Below are 27,071 nucleotides of genomic sequence, written 5' to 3' on the forward strand. Positions count from 1 at the left end.
AACCAAATACGATGAACAATGTTTGGTGTAAGTATTTGGTGTAATAAATGGTGTAAGAATAGCATTACTCTATAATTTATTGTTAGAGATATGTAAATATCTCTCTACTGGATGAGTGTGTACATAACGTAGTAGTAGATTACTTGTAGAAAAGATATACATCACTCTTGTAAGTAGTAGTATATATAGTTACCTCAATGTAATAGTACTTTTTAGATTGGAAATAATGAATAAGTTTTATTCCATTCTCTGCATATTACAAATTCTAATATGGTATCAGAAGTAGTTAAGATCTAAACCATGTTTCCCTTTATCATTTCTTCCGCGCAAGAACGTAACCCTAAGCTCCTGAAATCTCAACCATGGCTACTTCCGATCTGAACACCGAGGATCAAGATTCGTCACTCAACTCTCAGTCTACATTCTTCAATCCGAGCTCCAACAACACCTATGGATCGAAGCTCTCGATTCAGCTCAAGGATAACAACTATATAATGTGGAGTCAACAGGTTGAACGTGTGATATTGAATCAGAAAAACGCACAAATTCATGGTGAATCCTCAAATTCCGGTGAAATTCAAGACTGAGCAAGATCGCATCCAGAATAATGTTTCAGCTGAATACGAATCTTGGATTGTTCAAGATCAAGCTTTGTTCATCTGGCTTCTCTCGACAATCTCTGAATCTGTGTTGCCTCGTGTGCTCTCTTGCAGACACGTTTGAAGTCTAGGACAAGATTCACAAATTTTTCAATGCTCAGATGCGAGCTAGGGTTTGTCAGCTACGAGTGGCACTCAAATCCATCAAGAAAGGTAATCACTTAATCACTGAATTCGTGCTTGGGATCAAAGCTATTGCAAATTAGCTTCTTGTAGTAGGTGATTCTATCTTAGAACGGGATCAAATTGATTCCATCCTTAATGGTTACTTGAAGAATATAATACATTCGTGATGCAAATGTATGGAAGCACTGAAGCTCTCTCACTTTGTGATGTTGAAGCATTGTTGTATGCGCAAGAAGCATAACTTGACAAATTTCGCCAAGAACGGGCTATGGCACAGGTGTCAGCTAACATGGCACATAATGGTGATTCTAATGGAAGTTTTAGCCAAGCTAAGGGCAGAGGTCGCAGCTTCAGGGGTCGAGGGCGTGGAAGAGGACGCTTTCCTCAAGGTAACAGAACTCAATGTCAACTATGTGGCAAACCTGGTCATGTTGTGATGAATTGCTGGCACATGCATGATGAGTCTTTCAATCCTCACAACTCTCATACACAAGCTAGTGAATCTCAAAACAACGAAGAATCCAAAGGTGAAGGAGCTTCTCACTCAGAATCTGCAACAATGGCTATGACTGTGACTGCTCATCAGTCAGCTGCTTACACTCAAGAGTATTCCCTACCTTTTGACATTGATTATCAGGCATGGTTTGCTCATTCAGGTGAATCACATCATTTTACCCCTTTTGAATCTTGTTTACATGATAGTAAGCCTTATACTGGAAAATTTCAGGTTCATGTAAGCAATGGCCAAAGTCTTCATATCAAAACCATAGGGACCTCATATCTTAGAAACAAATTAGTTCTTGATGATATCTTACATGTTCTTGTCATCACTAAAAACCTTTTGCCTGTCTCTCATTTTTCCAATGATAATCACTTCCTGTTTGAATTTGTTGCTAACAAATGCTATGTCAAATCCCAGGGTTCTAAGGAAGTCCTTCTTGAAGGTTTTCTGGAATTCAATGGACTTTACTGCTTTCCCAACCTCATACTGAATAAAGACAGGTCTGTTGTTCAATCCTTTGGTCAAATTTTTTCCTCTATTGTTTCAAATTCTAGTAATATAGCTCATTCTGATGTAATGTGGCATTATAGACTTGGCCATGCCAATTTTAATACAGTCAAAATTGTTCTCAAAATATGTAATATACATGTTCTTAATTAAAGGTCTCATGAGTTTTGCAAACCCTGTTGTTTAGAAAAATCTCATAGGCTACATTCTCCTATATCTGGTTCCATTTATAATAAAGCTTTTGATTTAATGTACACTGATTTGTGGGGTCCCTCCCCATTTCCTTATGTATCTATATTTAACTACTATATAGCTTTTGTGGATACCAAGACCAGGTACACCTGGCTTTATCTACTCAAAAAAAATATCTGAGGCTTTGAATGCCTTTAAACTCTTTTCTCAATTTGTGCATACACAGTTTCACACTACCATAAAATCTGTTCAATCTGATTATGGTGGTGAGTTCAGGCCATTCTCTAAGTATCTTCAGAATCTTGGCATCACACATAGATTAACATGTCCACATACCTCATATCAAAATGGATCTGTTGAGACAAAAGCACAGGACTATAGTTGAGATGAGCCTCACCTTGTTAGCTCATGCCAAAACTCCCCTTCACTACTGGGATCATAGCTTCCTGACCAGTATTTACCTAATGAATAGGCTCCCTACAGTTGCTTTACCAAATAATACATCACCTTTCCAAGCCTTATATGACAAAAGCCCTGACTACATGTCCCTCTCTCCTTCTTTTCATAGCCAATAACCACATAACTCTCCTCTACAAAATAATCACCCTATGCAGACTCGAGCTAAAACAGGTCAATATAGACCTAAAGCCCTCACAACACACATAGAGCCTACAAGTGTGAAACAAGCCTTATTGAAACCAGGATGGGTACAAGCTATGAAACTTGAATATAATGTCCTTGTAGCCAATCAAACATGGATTCTCACCACACTTCCTCCTCATAGACAAGTTGTAGGGTGCAAATGGGTCTTCAAAGTGAAAGAAAACCCAGATGGTAGTGTGAACAAACACAAAGCAGTCTAGTTGCTAAAGGCTTTGTTCAACAACTAGGCTTTGACTTTATTGAAACATTCTCTCCAGTGGTCAAGCCTACCACCATAAAAATCATTCTGAGTTTGGCTCTTACATACAAATGGGATATTCAACAAGTTGATATAAATAATGTTTTCCTAAATGGCTCTCTTCAAGAGGAAGTTTACATGGTGCAACCTCCAGGATTCATCCATCAAAACAAGGATCTGGTATGCAAGCTTCATAATGCTCCTTATGGGCTTAAACAAGCCCCTAGGGCTTGGTATGACAAACTGACCCAAGCTCTCATGAAGTTTGATTCCTGCATTCAAGGTGTGATCACTCTCTCTTTGTATACTCCAAAGAAGGTATCAATCTCTATGCCCTTGTCTATGTTGATGACATTCACTGGTTCCTCAACAACCTTGATACATGATCTTATTAACAAGCTCCACAATGCCTTTGCCCTCAAAAGACTTGGTACACCAGAGTGCTTCTTAGGTATTGAGTTTGTTCCTCAGCAGAATGGTTCCCTCCTTCTCACTCAAAGGAAATACATTAAAGACTTACTTGATCGAGCCAAAATGCCTCAAGCTAATGGTGTCCCAACTTTAATGCTCAGCACTTGCAAACTGAGTAAACATGGCTCCCAGGATATGTCTGATCCTCACCTTTACAGATATATCATTGGAGCATTACAATATGTCACACTTACAAGGCTTGATATCTCTTTCAGTGTTAACAAAGCATGCCAATTCATGTCTGCTCCTCTTGATACCCACTGGGAAGCTATTCGTAGGATCCTTAGGTATCTCAGTGGTACCATCACTCATGGCATTTTTTTCTTCATTTGGCCTAACTCAAAAGTTCTCCTTACGGGCCTACAGTGACTCAGACTGGGCCAATGATCCAGATGATCGCAGATCCACATATGACTCGTGCATTTTCTTTGGCTCTAATCTCATTGCATGGAGTTCCAAAAACAATATTTGGTTGCAAGATCGAGTACCGAAGCAGAATATAGAGCTCTTGCACATACCACAGCTGAACTGATTTGGATAGAGTCTTTGCTGACAGAGCTACACACCCCCTTTCATCCTCCCACCTTGCTATGCGATAATCTGAGTGCAGTACTGTTGTCCCACAATCCCGTTCTTCATGCTCGCACAAAACATTTCGAGCTTGACATTCATTTTGTTTGAGAACGTGTGGTAGCTAAGCAGCTAGTGAATCAACATGTTCCGACGTTTGCACAGTTTGCGGACACTCTCACAAAGCCCCTTGGAACTACTGCATTCCATGATCTCAGGTGCAAGCCCAAGGTGAAAGAAAGCTCCTTGATCTTGAGGGGGAGTGTTAGAGATATGTAAATATCTCTCTACTGTATGAGTGTGTACATAAGGTAGTAGTAGATTACTTGTAGAAAAGATATACATCACTCTTGTAACTAGCAGTATGTATAGTTACCTCAATGTAACAGTACTTTCCAGATTGGAAATAATGAATACAAGTTTTCTTCCATTCTCTGCATATTAGAAGAAACAATGCAACATTTGAAAAGTGCTGCTATAAGTGAAACAGTGCAACACTTAGCAAAAGTGTTGCTGAAAATGTGTGTTTCATCACGAGTCGCAACCTTATGAAACAACACTAGTTTGGCCTATAAATTGAGCATTCTTGATTTAGAAAATTTTATCAAAAAGCTTATCTTCTTCATGTAATATTCCAGACATTCTTCGCTGCATTCAAATTTTTATCGGTCTTATGTAAATTCGATAAAAGACTAAATTATCCTGAATATTCCTACGTTCCAAGTCTAAAATATTTGAAATTACTTAAAATACTTATAATAAAAATAATTTCAATGACAATTCTATCCTCAAACCATTTCATTTAGTGTGAATTTTTTAACAATAATTTCAATATTATTATACTAACATTGTCAATCACGATCTGTATAAAAAAATATCAAGCATGCATAAAAAAATAAATATATAAGCAATCAAGTAAGAAAATGGTAACGATAACTATCCAAATAGGGGTGGGAATAGGCTAGGCTAGGCTAGGCTTTATAAGGCCTGGGCCTGGCCTACGATAAACTTACAAGGCCTGAGCCTGGCCTATGGCCTACTATAGGCTCGTTTTTTCAACCTGGCCTGGCCTTTTTAAAAGCCTGGCCTGGCCTGAAAGCCTATTTAAAAGCCTCTTTCTTATTAATGTTTTCACTTAATTCATATTACTTAAGAAGCCTTATAGGTCGCATATATATGAACATTTAGACCAACCTATTTAGCATTTTTTTTCTAATATATATGCATATATAGACCAATCTATTTAACATTTTTTCTAATGTATATGCATATATAGGCTAACCTATTTAAACTAATTTTAATATATATGAAAATATAGGCCGGCCTACAAGGCTTTATAGGCTTTTTTAATAGCCTAGGCCTGGCCTATTTTATTAAATAGGCTTTTAAAAAAGCCCAAGCCTAGCCTTTTTATCAAATAGGCCTGGCCTGGCCTGGCCTTAAGTAGGCTAGGCTATAGGCCCCTGTAGGCCGGCCTGGCCTATTCCCACCCCTATATCCAAAGGCACGCTGTTTAGACTCTAAATTAAATTGAAAAAAATCGTATCACATGACTAAAAACTGTGTATAGTCAAAATACATTAAAGGGTTTTATCAACGGAAAGCAATGGATTAAAAAATTAGAAGATCTAGTTGATAATTTTATTAATTGAATGGAAGGGTAACTCAACATCAATAGTTGAATGCCCAGAAGGCCAGAATTACAAATACTAGTCTTAAGCTATCTCCTATCTTATATAAATACTCCATCAGTAACAATTTATAAGAAAAACATTTACTTTTCTTATTATAAGTTATAAATAAAAAACATCAATTTTAATTTATTTAAAAAGTAGTTTTAAAAAATTTATTTTTTATAAGCTAAAATTAAATACAAATTTTAATATTTAATATGGTTTCTCTTTATTGTTTTAATAATTATTATTACGGACGGAGTATAGTATATGTATCCACTAAATATTTGTATAGATATCCCTCAGATAAAGAAAAATAACACTGAATTTTAAATATATCAAAATAGTATCGAATTTAACACAAAATACTAATAATAATTTTGAAATATAACACATATGTTTTATTCCTTATTTTACCATATAATAATAACAATTTCATATAATAATAATAATAATAATAATAATAATAATAATAATAATAATAATAATAATAATTTCATATCGAAACAAAAATAATATATAAATAATTTTGAAATTTATTAATGATATACATATATTTATGAGTACGAGAATTATTAAATTTATATTTGCATCTGTAATTAATAAAAAAACTAAATAAATTTAATTTTTATTTCGTAAATATTCAATAAATTATTAAAAGCATGCCGTGACAAATTTTATTCTAAAATAATTGAAAGTAAGATTTCTTTTTTCATTCTTAATTTTTTTTTATAATCAAGAGGCAATTTTTGCCATTAAAAATAAGCACTAGTGATGTCACCCTTATACAACTAAAGAAATTAAGAGCGAACAAAAAACCATCCTACAAAAACAACCAACAACACCAACAGAAAAACACCAAAGCCTACTCCTAACAAAAAATCAGATTGGTACACCATTCACCAATCAGACCAAAAAATGTTTCTCCCTTTTTCATGGAAGGCATTAAGCCAATCCCACGATATATAAAGCCTTAATAAAGCTTAATACACCCAATTTAGCAAGAACACTATCTTTGAAAAGAATTGAATTTCTACAAGTACCAAATGAACCATGTAAAAGCAAGGCCAAGAAACCAAAAAGAAAGGAAATAATTTAAATTATGAAGTCTAACCAACAAAGACCCACTAAAAGACGAAGCGTCAACTCCAATTTACAAGAAAAAATTTGTTCCATAGGAAATTTGAAAAGGAGCAAGAACAAAATAAGTGTTCCACATCCACTTCTTCCAAAAAAAACACAATGGACACACCACATTTTATGAACACCTTCAATGATTTCCCTCTTGACCAATTCCATCTTCGTAGGTAGCTTGTAGAAAATTAAGCTCCAACTAAAAATGAGAATTTTACTCGAAACTTTAGACTTCCATAATCTATAAAGAGTTATTGCTTTAGTAGGATCAAAAGAAAGCTCTAACAAACAAGACTCACAAATCCTCTTGTAAGAATCTTTAACCTAAAAGTCATCTTTATGTCTCCACCAAACTAAACGATCTTCTTCAAGTATCTTAGGCTTCACCCCATGCAAAAGTAAAAATCAACTCCACTTAAATTTTCCCCATTTATGCCAATATTCCACACCCAAGCATCATTACACCAATATCTTGCTTCGGCCACTTTGAGACAAGTTGAATTGCAAACCTATATAGAAAAGGAAATAGTACTTCAAAAGAATAGGCTTCACACCAATGATGTTTCCAAAAATCCAAACTCTCACCATTTCAAAGCTTACAAGAGATAGACGAGGAGAAATAATTTGGATGAGTTGTACTAATTTGGGATTCCTAATGGTACATAAGTCCCTCCACCATAAAAAAGTGTTCCTACTGGAACTCGAACTCCCTAAAACTCCCTAAAACTGCACTTGACATCATCATTTCTACAAGAAAGTAAGTCGGTCCACAAGGAGGATCCAACAAGGAGGATCCATCAGTTAGAATCCACCATTTTCTTTTACTTAAGAAAGCAAGATTGACAAACCATAATAATTCGCCCCTAGACCACCTTCCGCCTTAGGCAAACAATATAATATATCATCACGATTCTTAGTATTGACCGTGGTGGTATCTTTCTAAATATTATTCACTTCTAGCTAGTGTCTCTTCAGTATCCATTTTTCCATTGAAAAAAGAAACAAGACGAAACAACCCTAACATTCAATACTGTGAAATGATACATGATTTCAACCCTAACACCATCGTTCTTTATCGTTCCTCATTTTTCACTTTGTTCAGTGTGTATTTATCATTTTCGTCAATATCATCGAGGAGGTTCACAACACCAGCACGATCATCGACGTCTAGGAGGAAGACTACACCAACACCTTCATCATCTTCGGGAAGAAAGACAACACCAACATTGGTGTTAACACCATTGTTGTTGTCGGGAACGAAGACAACACTAACACCAACACAATATTCTTATTTTCCCCATGCATCTACGGTAAATTTCATTTGTCATTATTGTGGATGTTGTAGTTGTTTATGTTTTTTTTGTTATTTATGCTGTTGTTATTATTGTTTATGTTGTTATCGTTGTTGTTGTTGTTGTTGTTGTTGTTCTTGAACATAGATATCGACATTGTTGAATTCTTCATCTACTAGCGAAGAAACTCATAAAAATGATACTCAAACGAAAATTTCACAAAGTGGTGTCACAATGATGCCCCAATTCACAAAAGTCTGCAACTCAAGTGACAAAACTCTGATCATGTTTATTTTGTTCCACAGAGTAGTTGATTGTGAATATTACTCTATTTTTAATAGTCATGTTGCGTTCCTAACTCGTAGCAAAGTCAATATATTAATAGATGATTGGAAACAAGTGTCATCTCAAGAGGTAGTGATAGATGATCACTTCTTTAATTCTTTATTTTTTTAAAATCAAAATAATGTAATTCAATATTATTATAACATTGCAAATATGGATCTAGGTAAACAAAATTTGTATAGAAAATAAAATATATAAGAAATCAAGTGAGAAAATGGTATCTAAAACCACACTATCTAGAATCTAGACTAAATTGAAAAAATAATGTTTAGTTTACTTACTTTTCCCAACCAAGTAGTGTATGTATAGTCAAAATACATAAAAGGGTCTTATCAACCGAAAGCAAATTGGATTAAAAAATAGAATCAGAGACGTAATCAACAGTCCTATTAATAATACTTCTTAAAATATTTCACATTCTAAGTAGCTTTGCCTGTGTATCTTCAAAATCCAAAGTGCAGCTACCACAGAGTTGATAGATTTTCAAATTAGTACTACCACCTACCTCATAATGCTATTTTTTAATTCCTAAAATCATATTATAAATATTATCCACCACCTTTTATTCATAACACATTATAATAACTACTTCCAATTCAACGTTCTTCTCATCACATAACAAACAAAATGGCTGCTACACTTACAGTCCCTGAAATAGTCCTCCCTTCCTCCACCGGACAACGGAAAATACCGGTGATGGGCCTCGGCACCGCACCGGAAGCAACCAGTAAGGTTACTACGAAAGATGCTGTCCTTGAAGCAATCAAACAAGGTTATAGACACTTTGATGCTGCTGCTGCGTATGGTGTTGAACATTCTGTTGGTGAAGCCATAGCTGAAGCACTTAAACTTGGACTCATTTCATCAAGAGATGAACTCTTTGTTACTTCTAAATTATGGGTTACTGATAATCATCCTCACCTCATTGTTCCTGCTCTAAAGAAATCTCTCAGGTAATTCAAACAAAAAATCTTCATTTTTTAGCTATATATTTGTACTTTTACACTTGATATGTATGCATGTTTGTTTTTGCAGGACTCTTCAACTAGAATACTTAGACCTAATTTTGATCCATTGGCCAATTACTACTAAACCTGGTGAAGTTAAATACCCTATTGAAGTATCTGATATTGTGGAATTTGACCTAAAAGGTGTATGGACTTCATTGGAAGAATGTCAAAAATTAGGTCTCACCAAAGCTATTGGTGCTAGCAACTTTTCCATCAAAAAGCTTGAGAAATTGCTATCCTTTGCTACCATCCTTCCAGCAGTGAATCAAGTAATTAATAATATAGGATCATAAATTCAAACTAATTACACCACCATTTTACTTGAATTATTGTGAGTCACTTTGCTAATAATATCCTAATAGGTGGAAGTGAACCTTGGATGGCAACAAGAGAAACTTAGAGCCTTCTGCAAGGAAAAGGGTATAATAGTAACTGCCTTCTCACCCCTGAGAAAGGGTGCTAGCAGAGGAGCTAATTTAGTGATGGATAATGATATACTCAAAGAATTGGCAGATGCTCATGGCAAGACTATAGCTCAGGTATATTTATAATATGATCTTAAGAATATTTTATTATATAGCACTTGTTCATTAAGTTGCATGAATTTAATGTAACAAAATTGTACAGATTTGTCTAAGATGGTTATATGAACAAGGTTTGACTTTTGTGGTAAAGAGCTATGACAAGGAGAGGATGAACCAGAACTTGAAAATCTTTGACTGGTCATTAACTGAGAATGATTACAAGAAAATAAGTGAAATTCATCAAGAGAGACTCATCAAAGGACCAACCAAGCCTCTTCTTGATGATCTATGGGATGAAGAATGAACAATCACTTCAAATTTGGAAACAAGGAACTTTACTACTTACTCTTAATAAAGCAAAAAGTGTCATCATAGTAGTCATGAGTGTACTTTGTTGAGTGCAGTTGCAACTTTTTTTATTCTAAATAATCAATAGCGGTTGTCAAAATATCAATTTTAGTTGAACGAGTCTTCTTACTTTTCTTGCGTATTATATAACAACTTGTAACATTTCAATATATCAACAAATAAAAATACAGATGATCAACTCTTTACTATAATAATGAATTAATTCTCTTTCACGATCAACATTCGTAAATAGGTGTCACCTAAACCAGCGTGTTCTGCTGTTTAAAATAGCAAACAAGGACAATCACTCTATGGGACAATTGTCAAAGATTAGAAGATAATGACTAATATAATATGTAGTTCTGTCTTGTACGCTACTTTACCTATTATTTAGTGTAGTATGAGAAAGTCACATTTCGAAAAAGATAAATATCAAAACATGTATCCATCCACAGCATCTCTGATTATTTTATTATGTGTTTAATAGAGTGATGAAGTTAGTTGTTTGGCATTTTCGGTCTAAAAACTATTTTCTCTTGTCATATTTATAAGAAAAGATTCTTTTTTTTTAGATATATTGAATAAATAATGGATCTAGACAACTATTTCCTCTCTCTCTCCTCACTGTCTCTTTCTTGTTGAAGTGTAATTGCACATTCAAAATGTTTGTTGTTAGTTTGTTTTAGGCCTTGTATTGAGCTTTGATTAGTTTGGCCCAATACGAGTTTAGTATATATTGCATTTTTGTTTTGTAATGATATAGTGAGAATCATTCACTGTAACCTTTTTTCAATTGAGTAAAAGTTAGTTACAATTTCTCTCTTTTCTCTCTTTTCTATCATTTTCTTCTTCATCTTTATCTTCTACCTTGTGCTCCAATAATAGGTATCTAGAGCTCCAGTTCGTATCCAAGGGAAGGGAAACATGAGTTTACGTATTTCAGATTCATTTCATTCACAATAAATTAAAAATCGAAATCGTATCGGAATCATATGTATTACTTTTGAGGGATCGAGAAACACGAGTGTTTGGTGAGATCTGAGTGATTTCTTGCCCAATATCGGAGTCATAGGTATTAAGAAGGTACTGAGATCACTTACCCCTCAGTTTGATTACATTGTTGTAGTTATTAAACATTCTAAGGATCTGAGCACCATGAGAATTGAAGAGTTGGAAAGTAGTCTAGAAGCACAAGAGTTGCATTTGATTGAGAGAATGATGAGTGCTAAATTGTTGTGAGTTTCAGTGTAAATAATTAGCACTCATCGACTTAATTTGTTTGCTTTTAGTAAATAAACATAAACTTTAGTGTATATTCGGTATAATTTACATTATAGTGTATATATTGCATTATTATGTAAACATCATTGAGTTTGATTGCTTTTATCTCATTTTTGTAGGTATTCAAGCAATGATAATTAGTCATTGTTAGATAAAGCATTGAATAAGTTTGCCAACGCTTCTGAACGGACATAAATCGGAGTTACGATTCTCAAGTAATGGTGAAAGCAAGAAATTTGTTTTTTGGTTTGCATTCAAATTTGCCCGGCGAGCTCGGGACGAGCTAGGGGAAAATTTATCTGTTATGGGTTGCATTTTGGGTAAGTAGCGTGTCGCCGGACGAAACATTTGATCTCCAGACAAAATTGCCTGGGTAGAAACTTATATTATTTAGGGTTTTAGAGCACATTTTTAGGGTATTTTTTTATCCCAAACCATCATAGATCATTCTTTGGTACAGAGGGGCTAGAAAATAATAATGGAGCTTGCATATGGATGATCTGGAGTCGGATTTCTCATAAATTGGAGCTGATAACCCAGGATATGTTTGGTTCCTCTTCATTCTTCTCTATGTATTTCTCTATTTGTTGAGTTTTGTTTGTAAACTTACTCTAAACCTATGTATATTTGTTGATTATGGTGTTGTATAAAACTTGCGTTACAAATCAATCTTGATGTCTTCCTTAATCTTTTTGTTTTATTTTTGGATTTGTGTTGTTATAGACATATACCTCATAAATTCTAATTATGAATTATATATATTAGTTTTTAGATTCTAGAGATAAATTTAGAGCTAATATTCACAGTGGGTGTCGAAACTTAATGTCTCCATATTGTTTGGATTGTGCGTGATATCGCTGACGCGAGTATAAAGGAACAACTTGTAATATATTAAGAGTAATGTTATTTAGTACGAAAGAAATTGAAGAAGAAATGCAAGAATGTACACATGTCATAACTTTAGAATATAATTTTTAATTTATTTTAAATTTAATTTTCCATTTAATTAAGATCATGGGGTGGTGGTGATAATGAATGGTTGAAATTGGGTCAGGTTGATGTGAATAAGGCATATCCTTATGCACGGTGCATAAGTCTCGTACGAGTAATATTTAAATTGTTCCGAGTAACATAATTAGTTAGAAACGAGTAATAATATCATAATCCATGAATAATATATGCATTATTTGTACACATCTATTAATTATGAGTAATTATTAATCGTGAGTAATGAGTACACTATTCTGAGTAATATTTTCACAATTATGAGTAATATCGAATTTTAACTATTTTGAATAATATATTCATTGTTCTGAGTAATATTTATACTATTTTGAATAATATGTATATTATTTTGAGTAATAAATATAATATTTTGAATAATATAAACAATATATATTTGAGTATTTTGCACCGTACATAAGGATATACCTTATACAAACCAACACATTCCGTTGAAATTATTCTTATCTTTCTTATTTTCACATTTTCTTAACCATAAACATTTTTCATATATTAATATCTCACCGAATACAAATACAGTTAATCAACTCATTAATTAAGCTCAAAAGACCAATGAATTAATTCTGTTTCATCGCCTACATTGGTATAAAAAAATATTTTTGTCACCTAATCCAACCTACTATGCGGTTTAAAATAGCAAACAAATATTCACGGAACACTTAATTCTATGCCACTGACTCCCGGTAATTTCCCGCCGAACAATTGTCAAAATTTTGAAGATAACTAGTACTTTACCCCGTGCGATGCACGTGTTTAGACGGGATTTTGGTCTAAAGTTGGCGTCTAAACATATATTCTGTTTTAATATATTAAAGATGATTACACTATAAAATATCTTTCTACTTATAGTATTTAGTATAGTTTGAGAAAGTAAATATTTCAAAGATAAATATCAAAAGATGGATCCATACATATCCTCTCGGGTGATATTGTTAAGGGTTTGATGGAATGATGAACTTAGTTTTAGAAATTTTAAGATTTAAATTAAGAAGGAAAAATAATAGTAAAGTTTTCTTTTTTTATTTTATAAATAAGGATAGATATATAAGAGTATTAAGGATACTCAAACTCAGAGTTGTTAAATAGGTCGGTCCGGCTCAGTCCGCTTTGGTTTGGAGGGCCAAAATATATAAAAGGGCTGAAGTGGATCGGTCCGACTATTTTATGGACTGCTAAAAATGAGATTGACACGGTTACTGATAGGTCATGTGTCCCGATGGGCCATCAGTCCTTTATTTCAATATTATAGTTTTAAATTTATAAAAAGGATGTAATGGATAAAAGATATATAACATAAGTAGAGAGTAATGATAAACTTAGTTAAGTGATATTTAAAATATTCATCAAATCAACATCTATATATACGATTTTCATGAAGATATATATGTAAAAGTAGAGAAAAACTAAATATCATTTCTAATACTTATCAAAATTTCTCTTTATCTCACAACTATTTCTTTAACCATATTATCTTGAAAGATATCTTCATCCTCTTTAACTTTTGTTTTTCAATTGAAATACTCTTATGCAATTATATCTTAACTCAATATTTTTTCTCCAAAATTAACTAAAATTATTTTAAAATTTTATTTTTAATGGGTCAGTCCGAAGCCCGCTTGGCCGGCCCGACCTGATCCATGAAAAACATAAGCCCAGTGGGCTGGCCCAAAAAGATTGGGTTGTATTTTTTAAAGGTTTTGTGCGGCTCGGCCCACGATTAAATATAGGGCTCGTGGGGCCGAGTTCATTTTGACAGCTCTAAACCCGCTTAGAAAAGGCCGAGAACAAAACTCGGAAAGGAAAATTTTCCACCAACTGAAACTTATCCTAATTCACCCAACAGATTTTTATAAAAATCATAAAAATTACACTTAGAAAAGAAAATATTACCTACATAGACCACTTTCAAACCTTCAGCTTAATATTCCAACCCAAATTCGAAACATACGGTTTAGCACTGTTAAAAATTATGTCTTTCCTATAGCACCAAATACACCACAACACTGTTACCCAAATACCACTAGCTCTGCCTTTCAAGGAATCCACCTTACTACACTCCCTTAACCACAAAACCAAACTATCAATAATGTTGCCTCCCAAAACAAGCTATTTACCCAACCAAAAACAAACATCACTACACCTGCCTAGAAAAAGAACTGATAAGGAATAAGTGCACAAAGTCGTCCTTCTCCGCAGAACATAAATCGCAACACAGATCCAAAGATACTCCTCAGCGATGCAACAAAACCTTAGAAGGCAATCAATCAATAATACATCTCCATTCAAAAGCTTTTGTTCTAAAAGGAACACTAGATTAACGCATTTTACTTTATCACAAAGAATCATAAACTTTGAGATATTCTCAAATATATTGCTTTGATCATAATGGTTGACATTTTCCATCATTGTTCATCCTTTGATCAGATACTTCATAAATGTTGTATACTTTAGAAGTATATAATTGCTTTTCACAACTTCATTGATAATTTTCTTCAAGGCTTCGAGTTGTAAAGCGTACCTGCAAAACACTAAGGTTTCACGCTTGGTGCCCATATATTATTGGGCCTAGATGCATTAGTTTCAGAAGACCTAAGGTTTTTACCTTTATATCCATTTAATATATCAAAATAAAAAGGTTCTAAATGTCCCTTTAATTTACAATATGTGCATTTATAGACTAAACACTTCTTTCCTTTATGTTCTATATATTTCCTAGGTACTTTTATCATTTTTAAATCATAGACCATTTTTATTTATGGACAATCTTTGACTTGATAAGATCAAGTTAAGCTTTTATTTCCCTTAGGTAAATTTTCCTAGGGTTTCACATAAATCAGTTAGTTATTCTATAAGGGAGTCACACTAATTACATTCTTCTCTAGAGTTACTAATATTAGTTATTTTTTGAATGAATCATTTACTTATTTAAGATCTTTTAGTGATTCATTCAGACCTAGGATACACTCTCTCAATTTGTCATTTTCTTTCCCTAATTTATTGCTCATTCTAAATAGTTGAGCATAAGATGGTTTGGTACATGGAATAATATATGATACATCTTCTTCGTTAGAAGAATATTATTTCATATTTCTTCCTGAGGTTGATGTCTTTCCTACTCCTCTTTGTTTGAGTATTGAAGAAATTTCTTCTTCTCTATCGTTCCTTGAACAATAGGTTCCTTCATTTGATATTGAATCTTTTGAGGATCTTTCAACTACTAAGTATCTTATTTTGAAGGATTTCACGGGGTTTTGTGATAGGAGTATGAAGATGATGATTCTTCAGTTTGTATTACTTCATCTTTTAGTAATTGAACTAGTTTTTTCAATTTCTCTATAATTTCTTTCTTTCTTGATTTTTCTAGAAATTCATGAAGGCTCTCATCTTTTGATTTAAGAGTTGGATTAAACATCCAATTGTTAATTCTTAGATATTTGTTAGTGATACAAGTTCTAACATGATTTTCAATATTTCTAAACATCGAAAAACATCCATGATTGGTATCTTCACATTTTTCGCCTTTGTGTTTATCTTCTCTAGTTCGATACAAAGAGAAACTCCATTGATCGTTTTAAGAGTATCCCACATTTCCTAGGCAGTTTTGCACTTATGAACATGATAAAGATTAATATTATCTAAAGACATTATTATATTCTTGATTTTAAGATCTATCTCTAATTTTCTCATTTCCTCTTTGGTCCAAAGGGAATATGGTTTATCTACTACTTCTTCATTTACTTGATGAGTATGGATAACTAGACCATTTACTAGTGTTTCCCACAATTCATGAATTCATGATTTAAGCTTTGATGAAAAATTCTAAACCTAACTTGCAAAATATTAAATTTATTATCATTAAGAAGTGGTGGTGTTTTTAGAAAAAGTTTTTTTCTTCAGAAATCATCTCTCTCCTGAGACGTTTTGACATGTGACTACACACACAGGAGGGGGTGGTTGAATTCGGTGGTTCAAAAAAATGCGGTTTTGAAAAACTTTGTTGATAAAAATGAGAGTTTACAAATATTTTAAATAATTAGTAGCGAAGAATATATTTGCATAATATAAATTGCGGAAATTAAAGAGTTCAAGGAAAAGAGAGAATACTAAGAATTATAGTGATTCGGTCAAAAAAATGACACACTCCTCTACTCAATAATTGATCTTGAGAGTATCCAATAAACGTTAAGAGCTTTTAGTTAAAAATACTATAAAAAAAAACCTTAGACAAGGAAAATGGTTGACTTCCAACCAAATAGTAAGACTAGGAATATCATAGTTGAGTCTTTTCTTCCAAGCAGTGGATTAAATAGGTTAGTCATGTTTTCACAAACAAGGCCGACCCAACGAATTTGGAGGCCTAAGGCAAATTTAGAATGAAATTATATATATATATATATATATATATATGGTATATAGGGCATATCATATGAGAATGACATTTTTATATCAAAATGTGAGAATGAATCCGAACTATTGGATTTTAAAATAAATGGTGGAGATTATGAGTGAATCTTTTTTTTCTCTCTCGTACTTCATTTATTTCAAGATACAGGAGAGAGAGAGAAAAGATTCACTCATAATCTCCACCATTTATTTTAAAATCCAATGGTTCAGATTTATTTTCACATTCTCATATAAATATGTCATTCTCATATGATATGTCCTATATATATATATATATATATATATATATATATATATATATATATATATATATATATATATATATTTATGAGGGTTAAATGGTCCCTATAAATATTGCAGTTTCATTTTTAGTCCCTCTGAGTTTTGGCAACGGTTTTAGCTGCTTTTGACAACGGTTTTTTTTTTTGTTGTAAAAACCGTTGCTTAAATATCTAAATAATAAAAAGTTAAATATATTGATTTAATCCTTAATTACTATTAAAAAGGTAGTTAATTTAATTTAACCTTCAGTATATATTTTATATTTTGTTTACTTAAAATATATAAATTTTTCTTTAATGATAAATTTATTCTTTAATAATATATTATTTTTTAATTTTCCTTCAATATTTAATTTATTTTTGTTTACTTATAAAAGCAAAATGATATTTATAACAAAAGAAATTTTTAATCGAACAGAAATAAGAAATTTATCATTCAATTTCTACCACCAATGCTTATATTATTTTATAGAAAAGTCAATAATTAAATGACAACATAAAAATATTAATTGGATGACAATAAAAAATTGGATGACAAAATGGTACTCCCTCCGTTTTTTATTATAAGTCGTTTTGGAAAAAAAAATTGTATTTAAATATAAGTCGCTTTACAATTCCAATGAATAATTAATACTACTTTTTCTATTATATCCTTAAATATTTATTATTCTCTCTCCTTTCAATTATATAAATTTATCTTCCATATGTTATTAATGAAGGATAATTTTGTAAAAACCTTCATAATTTTTCATTTTGATACAACAATTATTATTTTTCTTAAACTGTGTGAAAAGTCTAAAACGACTTATAATAAAAAACGGAGGGAGTAGTATTTACACAAAAAAAATGCATTTATTTACTTTAATGTATTAAGGGAAATTTCATCAATTCAGAAATCTTGAAAAATATGTATCCATTCTTTTCACTTTAATATTTTAAATAACTTTAATATGATTAATATGATTGTTAATTTAATGCGTTGATTTTATAGAAAAATATTAATTATTGTAAATTTAATGCGTTGATTTTTTAAATGGAATTCTTAATTTAATGAGTTGATTTTTTTTATTAAATGTAATCAATTATTTAAAAAAATTACAAATATTTGTTTTTGATAAAAAGAAACACGGGACAATAATGATAGGTGAATACACAAATTTGAGAAGATAGTTTTGGTCCTACAAAAATTGATTCAATCAATTAAGTATGATTTTTTATAAATTTGTTTAAAACAATATCATAAAGTTGAAAAAAATATTATATCTAATGTTATAACATAATACAAGAAAAAAATACTTAACTCCTTATAATAAGAATTTAATATGATTTTAATTCCAAACGAATAGATAAAAAAATATTTATTATCCAATAGTGACTAATATTATTGTAGAAATATTATATTAGGGTTTAGATATTTTAATTAAAGATTTTCATTTCATTGTTTATTTTTTAATTTTAATAAAACGAGATATCTTGATTAATGAAGTTAATAATTTTGAAATTAATTTTTCTTGCTCACTTCAAATGTAATAGATAATTCTATGCTCTTAATTGTCATTTTTTTGGTGTAATATATCGAACTATTATATAATTTATTTTTATTTTCAATATAATAAATAATAAAAAAATTTATTTAATTTTTAATACAAATAATTTTAAAATAATTGAGACATTTTTAAGTTAGCTATTTAAAATTACTATAATTATAAATATTTATTTAGAAATTGGGAATAATTTCATGAGATTGCATGCCATATGAATATGTATGATATTTTTTTAAGATTTCATCTCATTAATAGTATTATTTTCATTATAAATGTTCTATGAAATCAATAAAATCATTCATTTTTCAATATCCTAACCATTCTTTTTTTCTTTCACAACAATAAAATCAAATCAATTAGGGTATTAGCTTTTTTTTGTAATAAAAAGTTCTTAAAGTTTTAATTACTTTTATTTATTATAAATTAATTAAAAAGAAAATTTTTGAAACATGATTATAGATTAAATCATTTTTCATAATAAGAATTAATTTAAAAAGTGGGTTAACGGGGTCATTTCTTAAAAAATATATATTTATATGTAATTTACAGAATACTACGGTTTTAATTTTTATTTAATCAATAATATTCAAAGTAGGAATAAATTACAAATATTTTTATAAATAGGAAAAAGTCTAGTTTTTAATCATAATTATATAATATTTATTTAATATTTATATCGACTTTGCGCGACATGTACGAACGCACGAATTCTTAACTAATTCTAAATAAATGTGTGCGTTTCTACTTTCTACGTATAGTTTTTCATATTCGATTCATATGGGAGAAATAAAGACGATATTAATCCAAAAAAGAATTATTACCAATTTCTTTTTGACGAGTTAATTAAAGGAAAAAACTTAGGTAAGGTGTGGTTCTTACTATTTTTCAATAAAAATATAACAAATATACATAAATATCATTTAGTGAGTGAAAATAGAAAAAATTTGCATACGTTTAAGAGAAAATTATAGACTTGTTATATTTTCATTGAAAAATAGTAAAAATCACACTTAAAAAATTGTAACTAAATTTTGTCCTTAATTAAATAAGTACATTTTATTAATAACAAATTCCAAAGATTTTTTTAAAATAACCAAATTTTTAAAATAAAATATCAAACAAATCAATATTTTTAAGAAAACGCCATACATAATTAGTTGGGTAATTCTTTTGAAATATTGGTTTGTTTGGTTTTTTTTTTAATTTGGTTATTAAAAAAAAAACTTATATACCCGTGACACCACGTAACAAACGGAAAATAAAGTCAAAATTGAGTTTTGAAAAGATAAAACAAAACCTATTGCAGTCAACGTGTGTGTTGAATTGTTAAAAGCAAATATTGGTCTTTGCTGAATTGTGATTCCTTCTATCATGTTTGGATCGATGGAAAGGGACGACGAAGAAAGGGTCTATGCTGAGTATCGGGAGCGATCTCGTAACCTAAGTGTACGGTTGCTTTCTCTCTATTGTTCCTTTCGTACCCTTAATAATATACTAATCTCTTAATTTTGATTCTGGACAGCGATTCGATGCTATCGAACCTCCACAATTTGCAGGCCTAACCGGCTGTATCTACCCCCTTCACATAACTGATGAAGTTCGCAGTTATCTCATTCCCCTCTGCAACCTTGCGTTAGACAAGTACAACACCGAGGAGGTTCGAAACTTACCACCACTATACTATATGTTTATTTATTGGAAACTTACGACACTGATTATTATTTATTCTTATCTAGGGTACCAATTTTTTGTTTGTTGACATTCTCAAGTCAACCCATCAAGGTGTTGCTGGTACTAATTATTTCATCACCTTTCAAGCAAAATATCCATACGGCCCTCTTGTAACTTTCCAGGCCTATGTTTTTGTCAAGTTGCCCTGTTATGGTGGACAGCCTGTTGTCCAGTCATGTGCTATCAAGCCTACCTAAGCAACACATAAGCCTACCTTGGGAATCAATAATCACATGTTGCAACAGTGCTATGTATGCTTACATATTTAACTTTGGTTATACTTTTTTTTATATTCTACTTGACTATGGTATTTGGAATGTGCTTCAAAAATTTACCCCACTAATTATTCATCAGTTTTAATTTTTACACCCTATTTTTTATTAATTTTGCCCATATTTTGTCTAAAAATTGACTATTAAGTCAGAGGAGTATAAAGAAAATAGGGATTGAGTCCGGGATTGAGCCCGGGCGTGTGCCCGGGCTAGCTGGGCTCTAGAACCGCCCCTGGCTTCAGCCTTTTTTTTCATTCTTGGCAAATATTAGAAACCAGCATTGGGCCTGGCAATGGCAATACTAAGTTTCAAAATAGATTGGAATTTGTTGTTAAATAATCATCTATCTCATTACTGTTGTTTGTAATGACACTGTTATTTGACACTATACCTACTCTCATATGTCGACAGAGATAATAATTTAAAGGAAAAAAAAAAAAAAAAACTGAATGTTCATCGATGTCATGCCGACGCTGTCGGACACCGGACACGCTTTTGTTGAGAGGTGTCGGTGTTCCTGAGTAATACAATAGTAGTTCCTTTTTACTTGAACCAGAAAGTGCCATAGGTGTGTGCAAAATGAAGGCACCTACCTCACTACGAGCCAATGAATGCTGACTGTTTACTTTAGAATCGACTAAATTGAAAGAAGATATTTAATATTATTGTGTAGTATCTATAAGTTAGAGATAAGCTTCACCACAAATTAACCAAGCATGGCCTGCAAATCACACCCTCAAACAAAAGAAAACCATGTTGTTCTGTACTTCTTTGGCACCAAATTCCCATAACTTATTAACCTCTCCTCCTAATTAAGGTTCAGTTGGCTAAACCTATAATACTTCAGCATCCAGTCAATCACAATTACCAGTGTAGCAACCTCAGGGCTCTAGGCCACAGCTTGAGTTGAGTTACTAGCATAGCCAACTACCTGCACCTCCAACACAATGGCCCAGTTTGCCTTCACAGCCTCATCATCTTGCACCCATGGCTGTGTTGGCCGCATTCAAAGCTATAATTATAAAGTAGAATAATGAGAAAAAATGAAATACCACTTATATGATATGTGTGTACCACTGTACCTCTGTACTTCATAATTTTAGAAGTGGTTCAACCAACTAGGTTATATCCAAGACTTGATTTCCCTATTATGATTTGATTTTAAAAAATCAATATTAAATTTATAAGAGATACTTTAAAATTAAATAATAATAACTTAATTTTTTTTAAGTTATAAATTACAATTACTAATAGATACTTCGAAGTTCGAACATTTAGGAATTCCAACACTTCTCCTTGTTTTTTTATCTCTTTAGGGGTATGTTTAATTCGAGGTAGAGCGAGGGGAGGAAATATTTATAATGAAATGTGTTTGGTTTAATTTTTAGGAGGGGAGCAAAATCCCTCCAAATGACAATTTTTGCGTCTCCGAATCGGGGAGATTCGGAAGGGATGGGAGGAAAAGTGAGTGCTTTTCTTTTTTTGTGATTTTTTTTCTAATGCTTCCATCAACTCATTATAATTATTGTTCACCTTCAAATTATTTTTTATTTTTTTATTTAATAAAAATTATAATCATTATAATTTTTTATTTTTTATTTTTTATTATAATTTATTTTATGTATTCAAAAAGTGTTATCAACGTATAGTTTATTTTGTGTCGAGAGTTATAATACAAATCAAGTGTACTCAATTTTTTTAATATTATGCGATAAGTTATAACATTTTAATTAGTCAATGATACAACTATTATTTCTAAAAAAATATTTATGAAATTTTCACCTTAAAATATCATATCACTTATATAAAATCACAAGGATAAAAATGTAAATTATAATTAAAATCCCTCCCCTCTTCTCGTGAACCAAACATATTTTTAAACGACATCTCTTCCTCTCCCTTCATTTGAACCAAACATATATATAATTAAAAAAATCTCTTCGCTCCCTTCTCTTCCATCCATTAAAATCTCTCTTCTCCCTCTCCTTCGTTTGAATCAAACACCAAACAGACCCTTAAAGCACTATACTATAATGTATATAATGGAAAACAATGCATGTGCTAATCATACGTGGGAAGCTAGCTAGGTCCAAATCAAAGAGAAGAAACCTTGAGCAACTTTGTGTTGTTTAACATAAGTAGGGTTTCACTTTAAATATTTTGTACGCAAGCCAATTTGAAAAAAGATGACCCAAATCAAAGAGAAGAAATCTTGAGCAGCTTTGTGTTGTTTAACATAAGTAAGGTTTCACTTTAAATATTTTGTACGCAAGCCAATTTGGAGAAAGATGAAAGATCCTTGATTTCACTTTCTTCTCTAGCTACAGAGAGATTACATTTCTTTCTTTTTTTATGATATGCAATTTACTGGATAAATACAAACAACTGTTGGGGAATCGACATAGCTAGTCTGAGGATACTCTTTGTATAGGAAGGAGTGTGTCAAAAACAAAGAAAGAAGGGGTTTTAAATCTTTTATTAAATTATAAGTTGTTTAATTTAGTGGCTGAATACAATTAGAAAGTGTGTTTTGGAAATATTTTTTTAAAGCGAGTACGTATAGGGGTATTCAACCCTAATATAAAAGGTAAGAATAAAATGCACTAATACAAACAATTTAGGGGATTTTTCACCTAATCTTTCTTGCTACAAAGAAGATGATCCTTAATTCTAGCTCCGAATAAGTTTCAAGCTAATGTCTTAACCACCAAAATAATATTTTGAATCCCTTTCATCCCACTGTTAAAGATTAGTGTCATTTTTAATGAGTCACACTGCCCTAACAACAACAAGCCAGATGAGAATTCGCAGGTTCTTCTTTGATTTTTCTTGCATACTAGAAACAAAAAGTAGTTGATGATCATAAATATCAATCCAAGGACTCAATCTACACAAACCAGCTCAATCTAATATACAATACCAAACATATATTATAATAGAGCATTGAAGAAACAAATGACAGTGAGATTCCTTTGCACCAAAACAAAGCGGACAAACAAGATTATGTCCACCTGAATTAACTTCCTGCTTAGCCAACTCGTCTCTGGTTTGCAGACTTATAAGGACTAGCCTCGACGCAAAGACTTGAATATTACTTAAAACATTTGATTCCAAATACAATTCAAAGCAAACTTTGATTGGATATTCAGTTGGAAGTCACAACTCAATAGACAATTTAACCCAACAAATGCAATGACTAATGAATGAGGTTAAAATATCTACGTTAAACATTGGAAAGTGGGAAGTCTTTCTTACTTGAAAACACCCAAGTCACAGTCTTTTAATTAATGCCCCAACCTACCATAGACAAAGGAGAAAGTGGGAAGTCTTTCGTACATGAAAACACCCAATGACTTTTCTAATTGTATCGAACCACTGTCCCCCTTTTTAAAGGTTGCTTCAAATCCACCATGACCTTGATACGAAGGAAGAGATTGTTTCTATGAAAATCGTTTGAGTCTATTTCCTCAAAGGTCCCCAAAATGTTACCAATCTTCCTTGCCATAGCTTCAGATTTGTGAATGAGCGGAAGATCGTAGATCCTTACCTAGAATGAAGTACTGAAATGCATGTCTAAATCCGATGGTTGTTCTTCCCCAGGCACTCGTTTCAACACCAAAAGGTTTTTATAAAAACTCCATAGTCAATTTCTCAACATCGATTATTCGCCGAAAACCTAAATAGGAACAAGTTTTTGTTGAGTTCCTGGGTTTCCACTTGGTTCTTTCGTCGCCACGCACCGATAATAGTATTCGTGAACGCTCGTGTGTGTGAAGGTGTTTTTCATCCATAGTTTTTCAGGTAGGGTTCTTTGGAAAACCTCTTCTCTAACTTCAACCACCGCCGCCTAACCTCTTCTTCCTTTGTTAATGGAATATGTTTCCATTTCTCCATTCAGGGTGAGACACTCAATAAGATTCCAATTGAAAATGATGAATAGATCTGAGAGGACTAAAACAAAAACGGGAAAAATCTTATAATAAAAAAAAAACATAGATATGAAGATAGAAACCATAAAAGACTAGGTATGAGGCCATATTTATCTTCCCAAAAGAGATAGGTTACAAATTAATAGAGAAATACAATAATGGAATAAAGATAACATGGGATTAGATGGGAATTGAGTTTAAGAATGATAGTTAAAGTGATAGAAAGAGATATCAACATTATTCCAAACATACAATATTAGTTTATAAGAGTGTCAATCACACTGCAAAGTCTAACCATTAGATTCAATTAAACAAAATGACAAGAATGTGGATCAATATTATATTCCATCAAGTTCATTTAGCTAGAGTGAGGCCTACGAAGATAATCATTTATCCCCTATACCATTTATGTGGAATGTCTCTACACTGTACAAAATACGAAAGTAATAAACTTGAGACTTGACCATGAAATGTATCCGATGGTGATGAATAAGGCTGAAATTGATTGCAACCGATCCACACTTACTCCAAGACAGCATGAATATATAAATGATAGAACTGGTCAGTATAGATGGGAACTTGGCTTCAGAGTTTCAGAGGAAGTTAAAGTGATAGTGCGAGATATCAACATTGAAACATACATACAAGATTAGTTTATAGAAGTGTCAATCACAGTCCAAAGTCTAACCATTAGATTTAATTAAACATATGACAAGAATGTGTATCAATATTATATTCAATCAAGTAAAATGACAAGAAAATAAACAGTAGACATCAAAACCAAGAGGGAAGGAAAAGTGACTATCACCAAGGGAAAATCAAGGAAACAGAAGATTTTTTTTTTTAAATGAAATTGAATAATTAGGCTCAAAATGGTTTTAAATTTCACCACCCAACCTTATCATACCACAATTGCAATGTGAATTAAAACCATGTATCCGGACGCCGTTAGAAATCATAACATCAAGTGATTTTTAACGGTATATTAATTTCAAACACTTTCCAATTAAAATTCACACCATAACAACCGCATATCGCAAGAATCACATTGACTGCTATCGCAACACACGCAGCTGCGATTTAAACCCATGGTTCTAACAAGTTTAACAAAGAAAATTGCAGAGAAACCATGAAATCAAAATAAAGTAATCAATTGAAAAATAGAAAGAAACTCATAATGTCTTTGAGCAATTGCTACACTCACCATGTATTAGGTTTGAATGGCACATGACAAGACCTGATGAGGTCCAACCCTCTTTTTCAAAACTTTGGCCTGGAAAGTTGTAGCAGAGGTGTTTGAGGAAATATCTTGTGCTTGAAAGTTAATTGAATACACACCGCTAGGTTTCCAGGTTGTATTTACAACATCAGTAAGCACAAAATTTGCACCCTAAATCAAAAGAATCATTAGTTAATCCATGAACGAATGAATGAGTAAACATACTATATTATATTCATAAAAACTAATAGTTTCGAACCTGATTCTCAGCATTGTACGTATCTAACGCAAGCATGCAGAGGGGGGTGAGACTAACGCGACGATCATCAGTTATCGGAAGAGGCACTAGGCCGCCACACAAACCTGCAATTTCTGGAGAAGCGATGGCATCGAAGGCCTGCGTTGTCAAAATCAAAATTGAAACGCAAATTTAGTGAAACAAGAAATTGAAAGATAACTAAAAGTGAAAGAAAAAGGAGACTGATGCGTACACTTAGGTTGCGACGGCGCTCTTCATATTCATCCATGGCGACATTGATTTGTTCGTCTTTTATGATCTGCGCCTTATTCTTGTATAAAAAGCGTGCGCATGAAAACATGAAAGGCTCAATGTCATCATCATACATAGAGAAGTCACTTAATTCCATATCTTCAACGCGCTTCGATTCCCAAACACGAGTCCATTTAGGTTTCTGGTAAGGTTTCATTCTGGAAGATGAAAGGGATGAATCGTAATCCCAAAAATCAGAGGATTTTGTTTGAGAATTTGGAGGGAGAAAACGAATAGAGAGATTTAAACGAAGAGGGTTTTAAGAATTTTCTTTTATTACAGAGTTGGTTTGATTTTATTTTATAAATTTTTTGAATTTAAAAATAAAATCATTTTTAAATAAAAAGATTTAAAAACTGCAAAATTTAAATAAATTTGAGAAGTTTTGATTTTTTATTTGGAAATTGAAAAAAGAGATATACAAGAAAAATTATATAGTTTGCATTAATGACAAATTTATAATATTATTAAAACAAAATAGTTTTATTAAAAAAAATTAGAAAAAATCTCTCTATATTTTTGAAAAAGTTCTTTTAAAAAACTTCTCCGCTCATAACTCGCATATAGATCCTAAATAAATACA

At 31.9% G+C, this 27,071-nt stretch overlaps 3 protein-coding genes across 3 annotated transcripts; 2 read left to right on the forward strand and 1 right to left on the reverse strand.

Annotated features, from left to right (window-relative positions):
• The first annotated feature begins 8,869 nt into the window (after positions 1-8,869).
• Positions 8,870-10,479, forward strand: LOC131655884 (NAD(P)H-dependent 6'-deoxychalcone synthase-like). Its single transcript, XM_058925684.1, has 4 exons — positions 8,870-9,325; positions 9,408-9,651; positions 9,745-9,921; positions 10,010-10,479. Exons 1-4 carry the CDS (start codon positions 9,000-9,002, stop codon positions 10,208-10,210), a joined length of 948 nt encoding a protein of 315 aa, XP_058781667.1. The 5' UTR covers positions 8,870-8,999; the 3' UTR covers positions 10,211-10,479.
• Positions 10,480-20,047: 9,568 nt separating this feature from the next.
• On the forward strand, positions 20,048-22,286 carry LOC131655885 (uncharacterized). The gene is made up of 3 exons (XM_058925685.1): positions 20,048-20,233; positions 20,310-20,444; positions 20,524-22,286. The coding sequence occupies exons 1-3, from the start codon at positions 20,159-20,161 to the stop codon at positions 20,713-20,715; spliced, it is 402 nt and encodes a 133-aa protein (XP_058781668.1). The 5' UTR covers positions 20,048-20,158; the 3' UTR covers positions 20,716-22,286.
• A 3,615-nt stretch (positions 22,287-25,901) lies between these two features.
• On the reverse strand, positions 25,902-26,686 carry LOC131655886 (uncharacterized). Its single transcript, XM_058925686.1, has 3 exons — positions 26,430-26,686; positions 26,198-26,335; positions 25,902-26,109 (listed from the first exon to the last, which is right to left on the reverse strand). Exons 1-3 carry the CDS (start codon positions 26,643-26,645, stop codon positions 25,930-25,932), a joined length of 534 nt encoding a protein of 177 aa, XP_058781669.1. The 5' UTR covers positions 26,646-26,686; the 3' UTR covers positions 25,902-25,929.
• Between the last annotated feature and the right edge of the window lie 385 nt (positions 26,687-27,071).

Source organism: Vicia villosa, linkage group LG3, assembly GCF_029867415.1.
Source record: "Vicia villosa cultivar HV-30 ecotype Madison, WI linkage group LG3, Vvil1.0, whole genome shotgun sequence".
Lineage (NCBI taxonomy): Eukaryota > Viridiplantae > Streptophyta > Magnoliopsida > Fabales > Fabaceae > Vicia > Vicia villosa.